Consider the following 22,634-nt stretch of genomic DNA (forward strand, 5'->3'; position numbering starts at 1 on the left):
TAAGCAGGCGGGAGCGGGGACGGGCAGGACCTGGAGAAAGGCTGACAGTCCTTCTCTGGTCTTATAAACCGGGCATGAGCCATACAATAAACTCCCCTCCTAGTGTGCTCATCAACCGCCCCTGGGCACTAGGGCAGTTTATTAGGGCTGGGGGACTTTGGGTAAGTAGCTAATAATACAGCACTTAGCAAAAGCCTGGCCAGAAAGGGGATAACGCGCTTTCCTGATTCCTTAATTCTATAAGGAGAGACATAAAGAGAGCCTCTTGTCCTTCCCCATTCCTGGCCCAAAACAGAACATCAGATCAACAAATACGCCATTGTCAAGCCCTAGTGACCACCACAGGGTACATTCTGGGGCCCCAGGGGACAAGAGGACAAAGGGAGACTTTCTTCTCCATTTAGGGGTTTGCAATAAATTCAGGAATTCCTTTTTAGGACTCCCCATCCACAGTTGGGTTTCTTCTTTCATAAAGTTCTGCTGGTGGGAAAGAACAGGGGGCAGAAGACCCTCTGAGCGGGGGCCTCAGGGCTGCCATCTGTGAGAGCTCCTGGGCCTTCCAAGGCCAAGGTGGTGTGGGGGAGGGTTCACAAAACAGGGTCACCCCTCCTCCATCTGTCCCAATGCTACTCACCATCTTCCCCCAAAGATACGGGAACCATCCTTTTGACTGGGTTTGACGTCCTCTTTATGCCCACAATTCTTGGCATCCCGGAAGGTCACCCAACCTTCCTCATAGAGACCAGCCTGGCCAGGGAAGACACACCCTTGGGGAAAGACCTGGAAACAAAGCACTTGAGATTCACCGTCCCTACGACCACCCCTTAGTGGGTAGTCCTTGAGTGGAGGTAGAATCAGAGTGTATTAGAGAGGTCTCCAAGATCCGGGTGGAAAGTTTTCTATAGGAACATACCAGACTGCCCATGGAATTGACCATGAACCCTGGACACCAGTTGGCATCCTCAGGGCAGTAGCCAGCCCCTGGTCACACTGTCTGGGTCAGGTTTGAGCCAGACGCTTCTCTGCTCGCTTGTCCTGTGGTTTCACCTGTGCTCTGTTTTGTCTTCCCTCTCTCATCCTTTCTCCCTCTCTCTGGCCATCTTGGGCGCTGTGTTCTGAAGCCACTCCAACCGCAGGTACCGTACCAGCAGCAGAGGTAATGGGCATGGCATGGGACAGTGCAGGCGGAGCCCGCCCAGCTAGGGTGGAGAAGGAGGGAGCCCAGGAGGAAAGCATGTTCCAGACTGTCTCTTTCAGGGGTTGGGAAGCCAGACTGTCAAGAAGGCCATGTGTGGAGGACGGGACCAGAGGAGGTCAAAGCTTCCCCCTCTTCCTCTTCACTTACTCTTGGTTCCCCTCGGATGGCTTAGGAGGGGCTCCCCCACACACGGGCTCCAGACCTAGTCTCTGCACCTGCAGCTTTCTTGGAAGCTGCGTGATTCCTTCCCCTGACTGACATGGGCCCTGGCCTAGTTTTGACAGCTCGGGGTGCAGAGAGGGGGTCTGCCGTCCTTGGGTGGCCGGCCGTGCCCCTGAAAGGAGTGCTGGCCTGTGAGTGGAGGCAGCTGGCTCCTGTCTTCCGGTCCGGCTGCCATCCCCTGAAAGGGTGCCTAGGGGCGAGCGCTCTGCATGCAGCCCGCGCGCGCGGCATGGGGGCCCGGCACCAGCTCTGCCGTCTGCCGTGGGTTCTGGGCAGTGACCGGAACTGAGCTTGTCCTTGGATAGGGCCAGGTGCTCCAGGACCTGGAGTCTCCGTGGGCACCATGGGCTGGTTGTTCCCTCGCCCCTTAGAAACCCAGCTTCTCAGAGTCTCCAGCATGAAGAACAGCCGCCACTCTTGGGGTCTGGGAGCTAAAAGCACAGCAGAAGGGAGGAGCGGGTGGGCAGGTCTCGACTTAGGACGAGGCCCGCTGACCGCTGCCCTCCTGTTAAGCCTTTATGCTGGGCGTGTCACTATTGAAGGCCTATCCTCAGGCTGGGGATGCTAGGCAGGGGACCCCACGGCTCCTTCCCTGTCATCCTCTGCAGCTGAGGGCAAGGCTCACCCTGGCAAAGCAAAGGCTAGGGGCCCAGGGATCACTAGAACCTCCTGAAGGTCTAGGCAGCGGGGTGGACTGAGAAGCAGGTGAGGAACTGGAGGGTTGGCTTATGAAGATGACTACCAGATCTGGTTTCCTCCCACCCCCATTTTAGGTTGGTTCTATTTCTGTTGCACACCCTGCTTCCTTCGATTTGTGTTTGTTTTGCCAGATCTGTGGGTGGTGCGCAGCCATCATCCCTCCCTCTCCACGCCCCCAGCTCCCCATGCCCCCTCCGCATCATTGCCCAGGCTGGTAGATCCCAGTGCCTCCCCACAGGGCCCAAACAGCCTCCACTAGGATATGAGAAAGACACATGTCCTGGGTGTGGGGACCATGGAGAAAGCCATCCTTGTACTCCACAGGCTGCCCTGACTTTCTGGCGCAACTTGGCCCAGGGGTTTCTTCTGGAACTCTTCTAGCAGGTGCTCAGGGTAGCCTAAGCGGGCTCAGTGAACATAGGAGGGGGAGACACAGGACACCAAGAGAATCCACTGGAAGCTCATTGGTCAACTAGCTCCCAGCCCACCTCCCCCTTTCTGGCACCCTGGGACCCGAGGCAGGTGGGTCGGGTAGCAGGGAGTCCGCCGTGCCAGCAAGCATCTGTGCCAGCCTGTGCTGCCGCTCTCATGAGTGGCACCTGAGAGGGAGAGGTGATCATTCCGAACCCCCCACCTTCTGCTCCCCATTTAGAAAACATCTAAGCCCATTGTGGTATGCACAGTGACTGCAGGGTCTCCGACCCTCGATCACATGTGCTTCTTGGGCACCAGCTTCCCCGGGGCATGGCAGTAGAGGCACAGTGCACGTCTTTGTAAATGAGTTGTGCTCATGGCATCGGCTGTCCTCAGCTGTAAATGCTCGAGAACCTTCTGCGCACACAAGTGCCAGGCCGTGGAGCCCAGGTCTGACAAACCCGACGCGGGTCCGCGGACCAGGCTGCTGCTCCTTTCCAGCTCATCGTCCCTGCACCTGGGTGTTTTATCCCCACACTTAACCTGTTCATGTCTTACCCACTAAAAATAAACCCTCTTGCACACCCGGTCTGTAGTGTCTCAGGATGGCTGCCCATCTGGCCTGGCCATCTGTGGCTTGGCCACAGTCGTCCGTGCGCCATGTGGCCATTTTTGGACTGAACCTTCCACCTTGGAATGTCTGGAAACTCCTGTCGTCCTCTGTGACTCAGATCTGCAAATGTCTGCCGGGCAGCTCCGTGGCCGGTTCTGGGGTCAGGAACATGAATAAGACAAGCCCTTTCCCCAGTTTTCCCCATCCCTTCAGTGGTGTTCCCCGAATCTCTGGTGGCAAAGCCTCAGCCGTGGCTGGGGTACCTTCCAGTGTGCGTGAGGTAACCCAGTAGGCTGCCATGGCCTTTGGGGAGGGGTGCTATGCTTCTAGCTCTAGCCGCCCCCGCCCACCACCCTGAGACACCGCCCCCCCCATGGCCTTCCTCTCCATTGTCAGGCTGATACTGTCTGCTGCTCATTGGCTACCGTGTTCTCCAGCCCATAAGTCCTGCTTTAACTGGAGAGGACATCCAAGCTCAGCAACGCACCTCCCCAGCCTGTGGGCCTCTCCGTCTCTAAGCCCCTTATCTCCTCTGTGCAAACCCACCCCAGGGGATGAACTCCTCTGGGTCACCTTTGACCTGAGCACTGGACAGTTTCTCCATGAAAACCTGCCTCCCGTCTCACCCGTGGGAACCTCTAACAACTCACTCCCCTGACCCAGAGCCTTTTCGTCTTGCCTCTGCCCCCCCAACTCCCCCTCCCTATCTCCCTGTCTTTCTGCCCCTGTCCAGCTATGGGACAACAGACACAGCTAATGAGTGGGTCACAGAGAACAGTGATTTGCCAGCTGTGACCTCAGCCTAGCTGAGGCTGCCACCTCCACAGTGACTCCAATGGGAGGGCACTTGGGAGGCCACTCCTTGCCTTTTGTTTCCCTCTTACTGATACCGAGACCCCGAGACCGTTGATGCTGATCTGGAGGGAAAGTGGTTAGGTGGCCGTCATCAGAAATGCTTCCTCCTTGTCACACATGGCAGAAGGGACTGTTGGTGGGGAGGGGCAAGACGACACAACATCTGCAGACTCATTTCCCATTCTTGTCTCTGACCAGCAGCATCAGGAAAAAAGTCATTCTAACCTAGCCTCTCCTAGCCTGTTTCTAGGGCTTCTTGCTGGAATGCCCAGGGAAGCATGTGCGAACCTCACTGTGGGCCTGTGGGAGTGTAGTGTGTGTGTCTCTGCTTTATGAGAGCCAAGGGGCATGGGAGAGTGTGTAGAGCTCTGGGGGCAAGTGCCGCTGAGTCTGGGAGCCCAGGAAATGTAACAACACCACCACCCATGTGTGCATTACCCAGAACGGAATGATTTTAACTCAGAGTTGTCCCCTCAAAGCTTTTTGGCGATGTCTTTTAAATAGTCATGGAAAAGGAAGGCGCTGTGAACATCCTACTTGCCAGAAGTGATTAGAAAATACGCCGCTGATAAGGAGCCAAGTCAGAGCCAGTCCTGCCCAGACGGGCAAGCTAGCCTCTCCAGGGTCCTTCCTGCAGCACAGAGCAGCGGGAAAAGCCCATGTGTGTGCGTGGCCACGGGAGCTGCAAGGGACCAGGTCTGGAAGGGAGCTGACCTCTGCCTTGGGGTCTCTCCGGCTTTTCCGTGTGTCTCTCTGTCTGTCTGTCTTGGTGAGTGGGATAGGTGGACTCCCTCACCCTGAGCATTTACAGCACTGAGCTTTCCAGGCCTGGGGCCACCTTGCACTAATGCATCCTCGAAGGGTGACTTTGACAGGGAGTCTGGCCACGCCCCACGCCTTCCTGATGTCCACTGTTGGCTTTGACCCCACCCAGGAATGTTTGGAATGCGTGGGACACAGCTGGCTACCCAGTGTGACTTCGGTGGTCAGCACACCCTCAGGGTCCAGTACCGCCTCTGATCTTGCAAATAGGGAAGTGGCTGGGATCCCAGAACTCTCCCTCCTCCTCCGTGGGGACGGGTCATATTGGAGACCCAAGGGAATGAAAGGGCCTTTGTTGCTCAGGCTCTTACTGCAAAGCCCTTGGGTCTCTTCATTCTCCCCTGAGAAAAGCTCTCTGGCCATTGTCTCTGACTCCCTCCCTGCCCTGGCCCCCCTTCTGGGCAGTGGGGATCTTCTCTTCCTAAATTTCTGGAGCTTTGAGATAGGGCTGACATGTGGCTATTTCTCAGGGGTTTGCAAGGATCTCCTTCATCTTAACATCCCTGCCTTCTGTCCCAGAAAGCAGACCATGATCAGATGACAGGAGATGGCAAGGGGAGGGGGGTCTGTCTCTCTCTGGTTTGCCCCCGTCATTCTCATCCTCATGGCTTTCAGTAATATTGGACCTAGAGAGTTGTAGGGCCGCCCTCGGTTAGCTTCCCTGACCCTTCTGTCGAAGGAAAGTGGGCCTATGGAGACAACGTCACATGGGTAGACTTAGCCACCCAGAGGTGGCCGACATCCAGGGTGACTTTGGGTGGGAGATGAGAGTATGAGGGTGAGCACAGATTTGAACCAATCTCCCTGAAGATTTATACAACAAAGAGGCCCACAATATATCTCGCTTGTGTCCCGGGGTTTCTCCATCTACAGAGCACAGTTGACACTGCGACTCCATTAGTGCCCATCCCACGTCCTAATGTGAAGGGAAGGGACCTGGGGCTCCTGGAACCCTAATGTCCTCAGAAGAGAGGAGTTAGGGCGGCGTAATTACAGGAAGGAACATCACTGGGCAGGGAAGAAGGGAGGAGAGGCAGGGCCACAGACCAGACCTGAGAGCCTGGGGACGGGCCGACAGTGAGACAGGAGATGCAGACCCCACTGGGAGGCTGACCCCCAGAGTGGGGGCTGTTTGCTCTCTGTCGTTGGGTTTGGGGGTGTTAGGACTCAAGCAGCTGTGAGAAAGGGTACTTTGGGAGTGAATGGCTGGGAATAGGAGTCTTCCCAGTGCTCCTGCAGGACACGGCCGCCACCTGCCCCCCCTCCAAGGCCGGAGCTCCGGAGCCAGACCCAGGTGCTGCTGATGTGTCTGGGTGGTGCTGGCTGGGGACCGCATGCCGCCCCTGGCACCTGAGCGATTCGGTGTCCGTCCTTTCCCATCCTCATCCTCACTCTTGGCGGGGTGCATGCTGGGGGCTTCGAGCCACACAGACCATGAGAAGAAAATGAAACATGCACAAGGCTTCATTCTCTTCCTGGCCCATGGCTGTGTCCTCTCACTGTGATCCGTCCGACCCGGTCCGTCACATGCGGCGGGGGAGGCTTCTGGTCACTGAGCCCCATCTCCTCCCTGGGGCTGCCTGCCTTGCACGCGGGGCCGCGAGTCCAGGCCGAGGGCCGCCCAGACCAACCGGACGGGCTGTTTTACATTTCCCCCCCCCAGCTCCTCCCACGTGGCCCCCGACCACGGTGGGTGCGACAGGCGCTGTGAGCAGTACTGACGCTACTGCCCCCGCTGCCACCACCGAAGCCACAACAGTCCCCACCATCCCAAGTGTCGCACCTACCACCGTGGCCACCACCACCGCTGCCACCACTACAACCACTGCCGCCACCACCGCAGAGAGGCCTCCCACCACCGCCTCCGGGACTAAGATGCCCGAATCTGGTACTGCCGCCGCCCCTCTGCCCCGTCCCTCCGCCAGAGCCCCCACGTAGGAGGGCGGGTCTGGGGGTGCCATTGGCTGATGCCTCCCGTTGTTTCTACCTGGAGAGCACACAGGGTTGCTAGGTTCGGGAGCCCGGGGACACAGAGCGCCACCTAGCACTCTCCACCTTAGGCGGCCCTCCTCGGCTCCGCACGGCTGTTCTAGCCTCGTGTCCTGTTAACAGAGGCCCACACTCCGCAGGCAGTACCCTGGGGTCCTGGATGGGAGAGCTGCCTCCACCTCCACGAGGAGCAGCAGCTCAGGGCTGAGCATTCTGGAAAGGAGAGAGTATGGGCCAGCACAGGGGCCTAACCCCAGATAGTCGGCCTGAGAGGGCTTCCTGCCCAGGCAGGGCCTTGTCACTTCCAGCCCCGCAACCCAGAGGAGTGGGGAGCGGCCAGCCCTGCCAGGCAGCTCTTCTCTCGCCCCGTCTCAGCAAAGCATATCTACAGCCTCCCCACCCCCTGCAGCCATTTTTTAAGAAGGGCTTCCAGGAAAGCATTGCTACGGAGCCCCGTAATGCCCAGGGGTGCTCTGTTGTTCTTCCCACTCTCATCCCCCACACCCCCAGATACACACCCCCATTTATTTCTAAGAACCAAGCATCAAACACCCTTGCATTACCGGTCCAGGGAGGGCCTCTAGCTTGCAGAGTGCACAGGCCAGCTGTAGAGTCAGCCTGATGCAGCTGGCAGGGCAGGCAGGAAGCATCCAGAACCCTCCACCGGCAGCTGTAGGGTGATAGCCACCCGCCCTACCCTCCCGGTCCTGGGCAAGTCCCTTTACCTTCTGGGGCCTCACTTCTCAGCACCTGAATGAGGATGGAGGCTTGATGCACGTGTGAGTATCGTCTTTAATTCCATTACACGGAGTAACGTGAGCCCTACGGGGACAAGGGACACATAACTGACAGTGTGTTCTCCAGACCTTGAAAATGCCAATTTGCCATGAAGTTACAATATCTAGAATTTAAACAGCACAGACTATAGGAAGATGTTGGCTGGGGAGAAGCCTGGCAGGCTACTAGAAGCTGCCACCAGTAGTTTGGTAATGGGCATTCTTTGGGGCCACAGGAGGCATCTTTGCCTTATAACAGGGCCCCGTGTCCCCACGAGTGCTGTGAGGTCACCGAGCAGATGTGCAGAGGCTGAAGAAGGGACAGATCTTGCCCCCCTGCAGAGTTCCTTGCCCTCCTGGAGGGGTCAGCCTTGCTGCCGTTGGACTAACCCATGGACTCTCACGTGCGACTCCTAACTGCCCGAGACACTGCGGGGGACCTGCCTGTGCCCATGAACTTATCCTTAGAGCCTGGGGACACCCTCAAACATCCTCATTTCCCTTAACGCAGCAGACTGGTGCTGCCATCCATGATTTTTTAAATGATCATCCATCTTTATCATGTCTTAGGACCAGATGTTTCCAAAGTTTACTTTTTTCAGGGTAAAATGGCACTTTTTCTTTGTCCTTAACGTGTCTCTTTCAGACTTCAAGGGATGCGCCCTAACTCTCCCATTGCAGGACTTGGCAGAACCGTCCATACTTGCTGTCACGCTTTCTGTTTTTCGTAGCAATCCGTAGTCCACCTTCCTGGTCTTTCTCTTCGAACATTTTCTTTAGCGATCGGCGTCCGGCTCTCTCTCCGTGGCATGGCCTTCCCCCAGCTCCTTTTAAGTCATTCTGCTTCCCCATGGCTTCACCTTTTCCAGCAGTCCCCCCCCAATCTCCACTACCTTTGAAACCATCAGATTTGGCAGCCAAGCTATTTAAACTCAAATTCTCTGGCTAATTCCAGGCCCCAGAGCTGAGGAGGAAGAAGCTCGAGCTCCCACATCCTGAGTTCTCGTAGTTCATTCCCACTAGCAAGAACCATGAGATGCCAAGGAGCTGGGATTCGGGGTGGCGTAAAGCCTCCGGGACAATGGGATCCCCGGGCAGATAAGTAAAGAATCCCACATTCTGCCCTCCCCACGGAGAATGCCCCATGGCGCTGTCAGTGGAGCCTCTGTCTTGGCCTCTCACCTAACAGGAATCATACTCACCTGGAGCAACTGGCATCCAACAAGGTTGTCATAGAGAAGGCACCTCTTTGAAGTGAAGATCAGATCTTTTATCACTTTCCCAGCCCTGCAGACTCGGTCACGTGTCAAGTAGATAATGAATAAATGCATCATCGTACTCTATTCATTTTTTTTGACAAGTGAGCCGATGGCAGTGCCCCCTTGCATGCTAATAAAATATACAGGAGCCACACTTGTAAAGTCTTTGAAATACACGGCTTCACGCTAGTACTCCGCTATGAAATCTTTGCTGGGCAGTGGAGTAATCAGACTGCTGGGACTGGTGAAAAATGATTACACTTGAAGATTAGTGCCACTCTGCTGTCCACAGGCTATGGTTTCAGACAGTACCGGGGCTTTGATAAAGCAGCTCCCAGCTCATGGGCTCCAGATAATTAATGTTTCCCGTATTGCGTGGAGATCAAGCCTCAGAGACCATTTAGTGCTGAGAAGCCAAAAGAACTGGATTCTTCCTCTGTCTGAGCCTCTGAGGCTTGGCAGGCAAGAATGTGTTACCTTCTTTGGGTCCCAGCTAGCCCAGGAGAGGGAGAGGAGGGCTTCATAGCTCTCCTCTCTACTTGGAACCCTGAGGCTGTAGACCCCAAGTCCCCTTAGACTATCTGAGGCCCCGTTCCACATAATGCAAGAGCTTGCTGACCAAGAGGGACCTCAGGGACTCCAGAGCCACCCCTCTGGGTTACTGTTCTCTAGTCTCAGGAGCCCAGTAAGGCTTTCCCACCTTTGGTCCTGCCCTTCCTACACATCGTGTCTCTCCAGGACCTTCAAGAGATCCCACTCTCCTTCCTGTAGAATGTCTGTGGTTGAAGGGAACGAGGCTGGCCCATCTCTCGGCCTTCGTCTGTACGCTGGTCAACGGGGCTTTCTCCGGTTTCCTTCCGCTGCCCCATTCCAATCCATGACAGGGGATCTAGAAAGGGAAAGAGCCCAGGTTCAAGCCTCCAGTGGCATGGGTCGAAACCGACTTTTCATTCGGGCCCCAACCTGTGCAGACCCACAGACCGTCTCCAGCTCTCCCTCCCACACAGGTGCTCCTGCCTGCACCCGTTCTGACCTGGATGTTGACCTCTGGCCCGGCCACCGAGGCTGCAGCTTGGAGCTCTGGCGGGCCCCGTGCACAGCCTCCTCTGAGTCCTCCCTTTCCGAGCCACGCACGCGTGTGTATGTGTGTGTGCATGTGTGTGTGCACATGGGTGTGTCTCCGGAGCTGCCTCCCTCCTCACCACTAACCCCTCTTCTAACCTGCCCACCAGCCCCCGACAGGCAGTCCATATGGAACGTCACGGTGCTCCCCAACAGTAAATGGGCCAACATCACCTGGAAGCACAATTTCGGGCCCGGAACTGACTTTGTGGTTGAGTACATCGACAGTAAGCATTGCTGAGCGGAGGGGGGAGGGCGGCGGCGGCCGCTGCGGCGGGTAGCGCAGATGCCATTAGAGAGACCCCGCGGACTCCCCCAGGCTCTGAGGGCCTGCTAGCCCGGCTTAATTATGACTTAATGAAATCGATACGCGCTCTGGCGGCAGTGGGGTGGGAAGAGCAGCCAAAGGAGAAGGAAGAGGGCTTCTGAAACCATTAGTGGAGGTCTAGGGTTGCATGTGCTGGGGAGGACCTGGGTAATGGGGCTCTGCGTTTGCTTCCTGCCCAGGATGCGGGTTCTGAATAGCATCCCCCACCCCATCACCAGCCAAACCTCACTTCTGCGTGGATTTCCGTAACTCACAGCCCATGGGGTCTCCACTGGAGAGGGGAGGCCAGTTCAGACTTTTGGGTTCAGCTGTGCTTTGCACACAGAGGAATGGCCAGTGGCCCCCCGTCCAAGGCACTGACCGGGGCCACTTTGTCTCAGAGAGCAGGTGACTGGAGCTGAGCTGTTCACTCTTTATGGGATCTCAGGATCAAGGGTACATATTGATTAGACTGTAGAGTGTGGTCAAATATCTGCCTTCTGTGAAGGAAGAGCCCTGCCCCTAGAGACTCAGACCCACCATGGTGTTCCCCTTAGCCGTGAATGAAACCAGCTCGCCCCACCAGGAGATCCACCTGGGCGAGCTCCCGAAGATCTGTAAGGAAAGAGCAAAGCCGACTCTCAGTCCTCTGTGGCCAGAGGCATTCCCATCCAGAGAATCAGCACCCCGAGTCTGATCCTTGCCATGGCAGCTCCCAACAGCCACCATTCACCCCGCACCTCAGAGGCCAGGGCACTCGCTTCTCCTGATGTGTGAACTCTCCACACAGTGAGACAGGAGAGGGGAAGCCAGGAGGGAGAGCCAAGAAGTAGAGTCCTGCCTCACCTCCATGTCCCACGAGGGGGGCTGACTGGCTCTCGGATCCTTCCCGGGAAAGCTCGCACCCAGGAAGTAGGTCGTAATTGTTTAGTGCTAAGACCATAGTGAGGAGAAAAAGCTTGAGGAGAAGGAAGAGCGCCCTTGGCAGAAGGGCTGCCGGATAGGGAGAGTCAGCATCGCATAGAAGGCTTGGTAGAGCTGCCCGGTGACCTCCTGGTCTGCACGGTGCCCCCCCACCCCCAACGCTTCTGCCCTTGACCGGTGACCAGGAACCCAAGCGCTGCCTCTCCAGCTCCTCGTGCCTGGTCCTAGGCTGACTGAGGTTTCTGTTCCCCAGGCAACCACACGAAAAAAACTGTCCCTGTTAAGGCCCAGGCCCAGCCTATACAGCTGACAGACCTCTATCCCGGGATGACTTACTCCTTGCGCGTTTATTCCCGGGACAACGAGGGCATCAGCAGTACCATCATCACCTTTATGACCAGTACAGGTGAGAGGGGAGCTGGCCTGGCCATCCCCGGCAAGCATGGGGCATTTCATCCCATTCTCAGCTTCCTGCTTGTCTCTTCTCCTTGGAAAGAAGACTCCTCCCACCCATTCCCCACCTTGCATGTCGTGTCTCGGCTCTTACTATACATTGGCCCACAGCTCCCAGGAGCCCAAGAGGAGCCAGAGTGCATGCACAGTGGAAAGAAAGCGCCCTTCCAACCCCCGGGCATGAGCAGGGAGTCTGAAGGAAATAGGATTGTAGCATGAGGATGGAGGAGGCCACCTGGCCCCCATCTCTGGGCTTGAAACAGAAGGGCTTGGTGTAGGCCAAAGCCGGGCCCTGGGCATGGGGCCGGGGGCCGGAGGAGCACAGAGCAAACCACCCCGTGCACGCAGGACCTTGCTTCCGGCGCGTGGTGTTAAGAGACAGGGCCATCCAAGGGCCTCGACGCCCCAAATCTTCCCAGGATCAGCACATATGTCACTGCCTTGCCACTACCATTTGTTAGAAAAATTCCCAAGTGTGTGACATGAGTTGCTGGGGGCTTTATTTTGGCTTAATTTTTTATCTCAAGTTTGCTGTGGCTTCAGAGTAGTTAATCTGTCGTGTTCAGCAAGAGGAGGAAGCTCTCTGGTTGGAGCAGAATTCTGGCTCAAAAGGGACTTCAGCTGTCACTAGAGAAGCAACCTCAGTGCACCAAGGGGACAGGCTGGCAGGGGCTCAGGGCACGGGAGCAGGTCAGGATGGGCAGGCAGTTTGGAGACCGGAGGGCACTGCTGATGTGTTCGTGTGTGTCTTCACAGTCGGCCAGGCAGGTGGCCGTGCTAAGCCCTGGGGCCAAGGGCGAGGGTTGGGGAAACAGCCAGAGAGAGAAAAGGACCAGTCCCTGCCCCCAGGATGTCCTAATCAGATGCAGGTCAGTAGACACATGCATAGAAGGAAAAGAAATACCACACAATGATTTCTATGACTTTCTGAATGTTGACTGAAATATTCATTAACCCCCTGTGCCTGGCCAGGCTCATCCTGGCAGCCTGTATCTTGAGAGTCACACCCCACCCCTTCTGTATAAATGTCTCCCTCCACCCCTTCTGGCCCGGTCCCTCCTGGTCTGGACATCCTGTCCTCTGCCCCGTGCCTCCACCTGTCCTGCCTGTGTCCAGGCCATCGAGAACTCAGGGCGTCTGAGTCCAGCTGCCCGCTTGAGGCCAGCCCAGCCAACTCGGGCACGACGTCTGAGCAAGTGGCCAGGCCAGCTTGGCAGCCAGCCAAAGGAACATGGCAGCTGAGCGAGCAGAGCAGGTGGCTGGACTCTGTCGGACCCAGTCAGGATCCCAAGCTGGCGCTCATCAGTACGTGCGTTTGATTTTGCTTCATTATGAACCTGAGTTCAGCACTGAGGCAGGGAGCCCCGATAAGATCCAGGCTGGAGCGCCCTGGTAGGGAACGCTGCCAAAGCCGGGCGCCCTCTGCTTCCAGAGTTTGACTTCTACCAGCACCAAGTCCTGGGGCTGTGAGTAAGGGGTGCGGAGAAAGAGCCAGAGAAAAAAGGACCAGTGCCTGCCCTCGGGGACATCCCAGACTGCTTCCCCATATTGAACATGCGGTACAGGGGGAAAAAGGAAAGGAAAGAAAACTAAGAAGACTGACAATACACTTCCGAACACTGGCTCAGTGTCCTTTTCTCTTTTCCTGTGGTGGTTCTGGAGAGACGCTTCCTGATAGATCGCTTTCAGAGTGAGTGAGTTTTCCCAGATTCCGCTCCGTGCAAGCCGGGGTGAGCAGGTTTGTGACCCCAGCCCTGAGGACATATTGCTCCCTGACGTCACTGGCTGGTTAGAAATTACCATGTGCAAACCACAAAGGGAAAGGAAATATTTTCACTTTCTGAAGTTTGTGTGTTTCTGGATTCTTCGAAAATGCGCGCTGTATATCCTATGGGCGGACTCCCGAGCCAAGTTCCCACGATCGCCTCGGTCCCAGGGTCTCATCAAAGCAAGAGTTTATGAGCATCTCTGGGTCACTTAGGTGACCACAGGCCATCACTTTAGCCCACAGACTCAACATGCAGCAGTGGTTCAGGGGGGGATATGGAAGAAAACCTCTAGGAATGCTAACCAGCTCCCTGGCCCTCCCCAGGAAGACCCCACGTGGGAAGTTAATCACCTCCTTGATGCTTTTGAAGCCAAAGAGACCCAAGGGACCACAGACACATAACTCTGGACTCTGGGGGGCTCCTCAGCTCTTCTGTCCTGGGAGTGGGCAGTATGGGGCAAGGAGGCAGGGGGCAGGTGGGGCCAGTGGGCCAGAGGAACAGACCGAGGACTGCCTCAGACCGCAGGGAAGCAGGAGGAGGGACATCAGGGGACCTCCCTGGAGTCAGTCTCAGTTATGTTTGGAAGAAACCCAGGATGGTACATGGTGCAGAGGCATCGGGTGCGGCTTAAGTAAGAGCAGCTAAGCCCCAGTGCATCTGAAAGAAGTCCTGTTCTGCATATTTCTCTGTTCCTATTTCTGAAATGTAATTCTCCTGCGGACTTTAAGTGACTGGCCTTTGACTCGTGAGAACTGCCAAACGGTGCATTTCTGAGCAGGGGTGCGGGAGTGCGGTGTGCAGAAGGCACACAAAATATGGCCTCTGGTCTAGAGTGAGAGGCATTGGGACTCTGAGTTTGCCAGGCATTGTGGGCTGGAAGAGCAGGTGCTATCTGGCCCCTCCGTTCCAGGAGGAGGTGGTGAGCGTCAGCACAGCCCCGTCTTCTAATGTTGTCATTACCGTGTCCATTAGGAATCTTGAAACACGTTGAACAGATCAATTAAGAATGATGTTGGCAGCCATGTGTAATACCCTGAGCCTCCCTACAGCGCCTTCCGCCTCCCAGAGTCCATTCTGTCGGGTCACGTTGTGAGTGAGATCATCTTGTCCTAAATTGCTTTTGGTTCTTGAGAAGCTAAGTCACTTTGATGGGGTCTGGTGGAGCCCACCTCACCCCAGATCCCGCCTGGTTTGGGTTTTGTTGACCAATCATCGACTAGAGCCTCGTCTTAGTTTCAGGTGTACAACATTATGACCTGATGTGTGTAGGTATTACAAAGCGGGGGCCACGAGAAGTTTAGTGAGAGGCCAACACACCGCGTAGTTACAAAACCCACTTGGATTTGAACTGCCTTCTGGGTCCAGAATGTTCTTTGACCTCTTTAGCAAGGACTGAAGGTAACATTTGAACTTCAGGTCTGTCAGGAATGGACACTACATTCGCTTCCCAGATGGCCCATATGGCCGCTGTCCCTGGGATTGTGACTTCCTCTCACAAGACAAAGGGAGTCTCTGGGAGATGGCTTGTCAGGACATACAGAACAAGCATCAGGAAGAAGGTAGTGGAGCAAACAGAGTCCTGCAGACCTAGAAACCAACTGTTGTGTGGAAGGTGGGAACCACCATCCAAACTCAAGGCGTGGCTCATGGTCAAGCCAATCTCCCTCTGATGCCAGCAAGTCTCCCAAATTAACCGTATTAAATTAGGATTAAACTGGTATTTTATAAGTAGTCACTGCCTGCTTGCTACATGACCAGCATCATGCAAAGCCCTTGGGGGCCCAATGACTCCCCTGTTCTCGAGCCTTTAATAGGATCATTAAAAATCCGGACCCAGGAAACAGAGCAATTGAATGTTACGTTTGGTGGAGTAAACGGGTAAAATTGGACTTCGGAGATTGGTGTGAGCGGGAGGAGGGGGAGATTCAGGAAGGAGAGGTGGAGAGCAAGAAAGGCAGCAGGCCAGGCTGTCTCGGGCACGGTGGGAGAGCTGTCGGCAGGGAACGCGGGGAGCCCCTGGACGGCCGGGCATGATGGGAGGTGTCCTGAGAGCATAATAACACAGTGTGCCGTTGTATCCTGGGGACCTGATAGACCCAGGGTGAGGAGGGGACGCCCCTAGCCTGGAGCAGTGAAGCAAGTATGAGGGACACTGGAAGGACAAAGGATAAGCCTTGGGGATGGCAGGAATGGGGAAGCCACCGGCAGGAGGGGGGACAGGAAGACATGGGTCGAATTTCAAGCAGACAGACCATCCAAGGAGATGTTAGGGTGTTAGCTGGGAGCAGTGGGCTTGGTGCTGTGGAACTGGCTGGAGGGACAAAGCGAGAGGAGTTAAGGGATTGCTGGTTGGAAAGTCAGGCCTGGAGGACGGGGGAAGGTAGGAGCCGAGGAGGTAGAGGGAGGTTTGGGAAAGACCCACTCCACCGTGGTAGTTGAAGCAGTGAGTAGAGAGGGGCTTGAGGTTGGCCTGGTGGGGTTGGAGGAAGAAGAAGACGGGACCCGGAGCCCATGAAAGACGGAGTTCACCCAGAGAAGGAGTATGCCTGAGCTCGAGCTGAAAAGCGTGGCGGGTTCCTCCAGGGTCTTTGTTTTATGATTCAGGAAGCTTCAGGGTGTTTAACAGCAGAAGGGAGAAGAAAGCAGTGAGGAAGGTGCTGGAGGGTTTGCGATCCTTCTAAGACTGCGAGCTACTGCCATGGCTATGGAGGCAAGGACAGCTGTGGAGGCTGTGAGGCTTCTGTGGTCACATTAATGTCACTGACATAGGGGTATGTCGGTGACATAGGGATATGATGGCGTGGAGGGGCGTGGGAGGGAGCAGCAATTTGGGAGCACAGGGAGAGGGGAAAGGAGGGATTGCCAGGCAGCCCCAAAGGTCCGGTTGAAGTGCACATAGCTTACCAGCTCTGCGACCTTGAGCAAATCACATGAACTCTCTGTGCCTCAGTCGTCTCATCTGGAAGATGGGAATAATAATAATAATAATAATAATAAAGCTGGATGAGGTAGTGAGGACTGAATCAGATGAGGCGCGGAGAAGTACTCGGAGTGTGAACTGTGATTAGTGCCAACCCAGATGGGGACGAGCGCCAGGAGAAAGGGGAATGAGAGTCATCTGGGAGTGGCTGGTTGGGGGAGAGGGCTTTGCCTTCAGCTGGGAAGGCCTTTCTAGGAGGAGAGGCCGGTGGGTGAGGCGGCCATCTGAAGGAAGAGCAGCACATGGAAAGGCCCGAGGTAGGGAGGTGAGCGGCCGGTGTGGCTGGAGGAGAGAGGGTGGGAGACCCGCCTGGAGAAGGGTCCGGGGTCAGCCCGGGTGGGGCCTGCCGGGACGGGATAGGAGGCATGTGTTTCCCCCGTAGCAGTGGGACGCATTGGAGGGTTGGACTGAGAAAGTGATTTGCTCAGACGTGGGATTCTAGGAGGATCTCTGTGACACTGTCCAAGGAGCAGCCTGCCGGAGTGTGAGGGAGGGGGCGTCCCCCACAACAACATCCACAGACCAGGTGAGCACGAGGGCAGAGAGCACAAAAGTGCTTGCTCCTGTCTTCCCCATCTGTCCAGACCCTTCCTGGTGCCACGACCTTACCTAGGCACCGGGAAGGCGATAAAGAGTTTCTCTGTCCAAGAAGAGCAAAGGGTAGGATTGCAGCCCGATGCTTGCCCCACAAAAAGGCATGGGATAAAGACTCTGGGGCACGAGGGCTCTGGGGCACCCCCTGTTCCTTGTGCCCCCCCCACCCGGGAGGAAGCCCCGTGCTTGGCTTAGGCTCTGTGGGCTCTCTGGGACCCTGCTGTCGACGGGCGCTGTGAGACGACCCCTCAGCTCACTTGGCGAGCTCCGGGCTTACTTTGGGTCTGCTCGGGTGGCTTGGATCCTGCCTCTCCTCCCCAGTCTTGGTTCCCATGGCAGGCTGGGTTTCAAGAAGGGGCGCTTGTGCTCTCTAGTCCATAGAAAGAAGAGTCGGGGTGGGGGTCCTGCCCACTCCACACCCCCTCCCAAACCCTAATGCCGACAGTTGCGTCATTCGGGATACCGTGAGATGGCAGCTGAGCTCCTGTGCTCTGGGCCTACTCTCGTGCTCCTTGAACTATGAAGGGGTCTACTCAGGTCAAGACATGTCTTCACACACTCCAGGTGGGGCTAGGGAGGGACTCACGGTCGTGGGGGGGGGGGGGGTCCTCCATGCATGGACGTGCTCTGAAATGGCATGGGGTGTGCAGAAGGCATGGCCTCGGCCCAACTGGGGGTACCCGCACAGGGACTGTCTGCTGTAAGGGAGCACACAGCCCAGCTGGGGGAACGTGAGAAAGCACACGGCGTTCTGGAACGACACTCCAGCCAGGACCCCTGGCAAGGAGACCTGGTTGGCTTCGGGAACATATCGGTGGGAAAGGTCGCTGTTGGGGCCTGTGCGGGCCCGTGAAGGTGTTCTTGGAACAGGTTTTTGCAATGTAGCCACGGCCTCCGTTCCCTAATGGGTAGCAGAGTCCCGTTTCCTCATCCCAGGCTCATTCATGGGGACTCGAACTTTCAGGGCCAATCTCTGGCCTTCTGTCCACCCCCATCAGGCTATAACCAGCCATCTGGTTTGAAGAATGCCGTGCCCCATCCTTAGGAAACTTCCCCTTCCTAGAGGACCTGTTCAGCCTTCTGCTGCTTATTCTGCTTCCTATATCCCTTTCCTGTGCCTCTTTTCTGACCTCTGGACCTTGGCTCTTTAATTATTTTCTCTCCGTCCCTGTAGCGGGGTGGTTCGGACCAGAGGGCTGCTAGGTAGTAGCTTAAGGCTCGAAGAGGAACATCGACATGAAATAGCCATTCTTCCCCCACGTTTCCCTGCTTACCTCCACCCCCGGGAAATCGCTCATGTCTCTGCTCCTGCCCCTCCCCAGCTTACACCAACAACCAGGCCGACATCGCCACCCAGGGCTGGTTCATTGGGCTCATGTGTGCCATCGCCCTCCTGGTGCTGATCCTGCTCATCGTCTGTTTCATCAAGAGGAGTCGGGGCGGCAAGTACCCAGGTAGGATGTACGAGAGGAACGGGCTTGGGGACATGGGGCCAGCATTCCCAGGATTCCCCAGCCATATCCAGGGGGCTCAGGTTCTCCCGGCAAGCCTAACCCTTGCCAAGCTTGGACAGACAGTCCTCTCCCCTGGTCTGTCCATCTTAGAGCTGCCAGAAAGCACTTGAGTTAATCAAGTTCGCCTGAGGTGGGTGGATGGAACGGTCCAGGCAGCTCCAGAGAGGGGACGGAAGGAACCGTGACTCCCATTAAGAATGACCTTCCCTCCCCTTGACTCACCAGCTGTCTGCTCAGTAAATTGGCTTTTTTCAGCCTGAATCTCATTAGGATCCCATGTCCCAAGGAAGGAAGAAGGAAGAAAAGCATTTTCTCTAACCATGAGAAGGAGAGAACAGAGAAGGGAGGGTCTGGATGGAAGCAGCACGCCCATGAGCGAGGCTCTCTGGGCTGTAATGACAGACCCCTGGCAGAGGGTCAGGAGCTCCTGCTCGAAGAGCCCCCAGAGGCTCAGGGGTGGCCTGCATTGGTACAGACCCCATCAGTAAAGAGCTCTGGGCTTCCCTAGCATCCCAAAGAGCCATTGCTCTTCTGGGTGCCTCAAGATCCACCAGCCCAGACAAACCAAGGTCACGGACAAGGACCTCGGGCATTCCTGCTTCTGGAAATATTGATTGCTTTTTCAAATAGGGGCAACAAAACCATCTGTCTGGGACGGGGTGGGTAGAATGACAGGAGACAGGATAATGGATGACCCAGCGAGCAAAAATCCTGCCGGACTGCAGAATGAAATTGCTCCCTGACCCCCAAAGCTCCATTGCCAAGCACGGGCCATGCTCCCCAAATGCCTGCCTCTCCCTCCCTCTAAATGAGTCCTCCTCCAGGGTCCCCCTAAAACTCAACTCAGAGAGAAGATTCTCTTTCCCCTGTCCGCGTACCCTCAGACCCTAGGATTCTAAAGGGTTTTGCCTGTGATTTAAGTGAGGCAGGTGTCTGTGAGGGAGAGCAGGAAATTGTAATTCTTTATTGGCAAATACTGTTTCCTTTCACCTTATTGTGCTGTGTTGGGATTGTTTTTCTCCTGAAAAAGAGAAAGCCAGAGTCAGGGAGAAGAGTAGCCTTATTGAGCTCACCCCCCAACTCATCAGATCAACTTTGAAGCTTCCTTTACCTATTAGACAGTGTTGCTTTCCAGAAAGTTCTTCTCACAGCTTACCTCCTTCCCTCCAGCTGCAAGGTAAGGCCCTAGTCCACTAGAAAAATGAGCAAACCATGAGGCCCGGGCTCCAACCTTCGTGCTAGACTTCATGGTAGACTCTGTGCTGGGTGCCAAGGACCCAGAAAAGAAAGGTGATCTCTCCCTCAAGACACAGCAGGCGCCCAGCAGGAAGATCACAGCCCAGCAAGACAGGGCGTGGGATGGGTGTGTGCAAACCACAGAGGAAGCATGGGAGAAGAGGGTCCCACACACTAGTGAGGTCACACCGGAAGAGCATTTTCTATCCCAAAGGTGCCTACGGAACATCCCCTCGGCCCAGGGCCCCCTGTTGGGGGCTTTTACAATCGGAGCACAAATACTTATGCTGCAAAACAGAATAAGAGAGGGGCCAAAGAAAAAAATCACATCCATTTGGTGTGGTGCTGGGTGGGGGGCAACCCCGTGGAAAGGTGGAGGTGGGGGAAGGGGCAGCCTGGAGGTTTCAGTTGTCAACAGAGAAACCCTGGGGATGAGGAGGAGGCGGGGCGTCAACCTGACAGCTGGTTAAATGCAGGAAGCCCGAATAAGGGAGGCACCAATGATGCCTTGTTGAAAGAGAGAGTGTCACCGACTCTACAGTTGGGGTCCCGGGGTACAGGGGCATAATCACCGTGTCTGTGTCTTTGCTTCTCTTATCGGCCAAGTGCGAGAAAAGAAGGATGTTCCCCTGGGCCCCGAAGACCCCAAGGAAGAGGACGGCTCCTTTGACTACAGGTGGGTGACCTGTTTGGCTCCTGGTGCCCCAACCCCCACCCATCCGGCCGGCGCCTCTGCCTCGCTGACAGCCCCTACTTGTAATGAGGGGGCTGGACGAGGCTGCCTCCCCGTAGGGGGTACTCTGCCTGGCACAGTCTCATGGACTGTTCCATTCACTCAACCACACAGCTCCAAGCTGTCGAGATCCTCAGAAGGGTGCTTTCAGCCACCTCTTTCCTCTGAAAGCAGACGCTGGGAAGGCCATGGCCATGTAATGAGCTGTCAGTTTCCTCTCTGCCCACCGCCCCCTCCCTCCCACAACCCTGAAGACAGGGACCCAGGGAAGCTGTATTGTCTTGGAACCTCAACTCAGTGAAGAATTGGGGAGGCGGTTCTAGATCTTTTCCTCATGAACTTGAATGATATCTCCGGGCCCTAGCCAAGAACAGCCCTTGGAGAGGCATCTGGTCATGGCCTGTCCCAAATCAGAGGACTGAGGCCCAGACAGGGACGTGACCTGCCGAGGAATCCCACCCACGCTCAACGCCCAGGGAGCTGGTGGCAGAGCTGGAGAAACCAGGGCCTCACTTCTGGCTGGACGACATCAGGATCCGTCCCTCTCAGATCTGGATGGGCCTTTGTGGCTGGCGTGATGACGCTGTAATGTCCCATTTTGGTGGCAAATGTATCCTGAGTTAAGGCATGATGCAGGGCGGGTCATGGAGGCCTCATTCCCAGACCAAGGCGGGCGGGAGGAAATGCTCAGATCAGAGCCCTACTTCCCCATCCCCACCCTGTTACTGTCTGGGGCAAGATCACCTCATCTTCTCTGACCTCTCCTTTTCCGGCCCTTGGCCTCCACCACTCTGCTCACCAGCAGCCCAGCAGGTGAACACTGCCTGGAGCCACTGCCTGGCCAGGAGCCCAGCAGAAGACTATGTACCAAATCTGTCCACCCAGCCCCCACGTCTCCAAAGGCCTCCTAAAAGGGCGAGCAGCAGAGGCCCCTCCCCTGACTGTCCTGAGCACTCCTGGCAGGGCCCATCTTCCCCAGGGGCTGAGCCCTATTTCTTGGCCACCAGTTTCCAAAGGACACAGGGCTTTCCCTCCCCCAGGCCCTCGCCGCAACCCCAGAGAGGGGTGAGGACCTCCTGGGCTCTGAGAAGCCACTTCCTCAGCCCCGTCTCCTCCCCCAGACACCAAAGGTGTCTGCCTTGTCCCCACCCACTCCCCTGTCCCACCCACAGGGAGGCTGGGTAGACACACACAGGAACCTGCACAGGCCCACACCCCCACACATGCGTGCACGCACGCACGCACACACACACGCACACCTGCCTTGGGTTTGGCTTGGCAGAGAAACCTCTCTGGTGGGTCTCTCTGCTTCTCTCTCCCTCATCTGTCCCCCTGTGTCCGGGTCTCTCGGAAGATGGGCCGACAGGTGACTAGACCAGAGACCCCCTAGTCCTTCTGGTTGCTTTCTAGCTTCCCTTAGAAGAAGTCTGCTCTTTCCAGATCTAGCTCCTCTTTTTCTGTGAGAACCTGACACACTGAAGACGCTCCCTCCAAGCTGGGCCATTGTCCAGTAGCTGCATTTGGCTTAGGTGCCCGGAGTCCCCTAGAATCACACAGACACAATCCTCCTGTTCCTGGGAGGGAACGTGTGTAAAAAAGACCCAGAAGTAGGACCAGGACCAGCAAGAAGCTGCTGGTTTTCAAAACGTGAGCCCCACTTTCCACACAGACTCAGTGCAGCCCTGTAGACTGGCTGCCTCCCTGTAGCCCCAACACAGGCCCAGGGAACAGGGCTCAAGAGGGAGGGGCTGATAACGTTCCAAGTACCGACGCCAGGCTCGGGTTCGGGCCCCAGGTCCTCCCCTGCCGGCTGTCTCTGCCCAGCACTATCACTGCCCACTCTAAAGGCAACTTAACTGGTTGTTCCTCCTGCACACAGATACCCAGGAAGGACTGCGTATGGCCCGGGGGCCAGGGAGGGGACATTATGTGTTTGCCCACACTGCCTGGCACCGCTGGGGGCCATCTACCCCTGAGATGCGGCCATAAGCACCCGGCCCCCCTCAGAGCCTAAAGGGCAGAGCTTTCAGCAGGCTGGGGAAGGGAGGTGGTGCCTGAGCACAGCCCAGTTAAGGGGGGGTGGGGTGTTGTCTCACTTCCCTGGGGGCACTGCAGACATCCCAGCAGGTAGACCCTGCTCCGCCCCGAAGCCTGC

General features: G+C 56.3%; 1 protein-coding gene across 18 annotated transcripts in view; it reads left to right on the top strand.

Annotated features, from left to right (window-relative positions):
- Nucleotides 1-22,634, top strand: part of NFASC (neurofascin) — a 178,454-nt gene that overhangs the window by 148,864 nt on the left and 6,956 nt on the right. For 9 of the 18 annotated variants that reach the window (XM_059145864.1, XM_059145872.1, XM_059145866.1 and 6 more), the window contains 6 exons: nucleotides 1,122-1,136; nucleotides 6,487-6,711; nucleotides 10,080-10,196; nucleotides 11,454-11,606; nucleotides 18,319-18,450; nucleotides 20,353-20,422. In XM_059145864.1, the coding sequence (XP_059001847.1) occupies nucleotides 1,122-1,136; nucleotides 6,487-6,711; nucleotides 10,080-10,196; nucleotides 11,454-11,606; nucleotides 18,319-18,450; nucleotides 20,353-20,422 (712 nt within the window). The remainder of the gene's footprint in view (nucleotides 1-1,121; nucleotides 1,137-6,486; nucleotides 6,712-10,079; nucleotides 10,197-11,453; nucleotides 11,607-18,318; nucleotides 18,451-20,352; nucleotides 20,423-22,634) is intronic. The other 9 variants (XM_059145875.1, XM_059145877.1, XM_059145878.1 and 6 more) reach the window with 3 other exon arrangements.

Source organism: Mustela lutreola, chromosome 14 (assembly GCF_030435805.1).
Source record: "Mustela lutreola isolate mMusLut2 chromosome 14, mMusLut2.pri, whole genome shotgun sequence".
NCBI classification, from domain to species: domain Eukaryota; kingdom Metazoa; phylum Chordata; class Mammalia; order Carnivora; family Mustelidae; genus Mustela; species Mustela lutreola.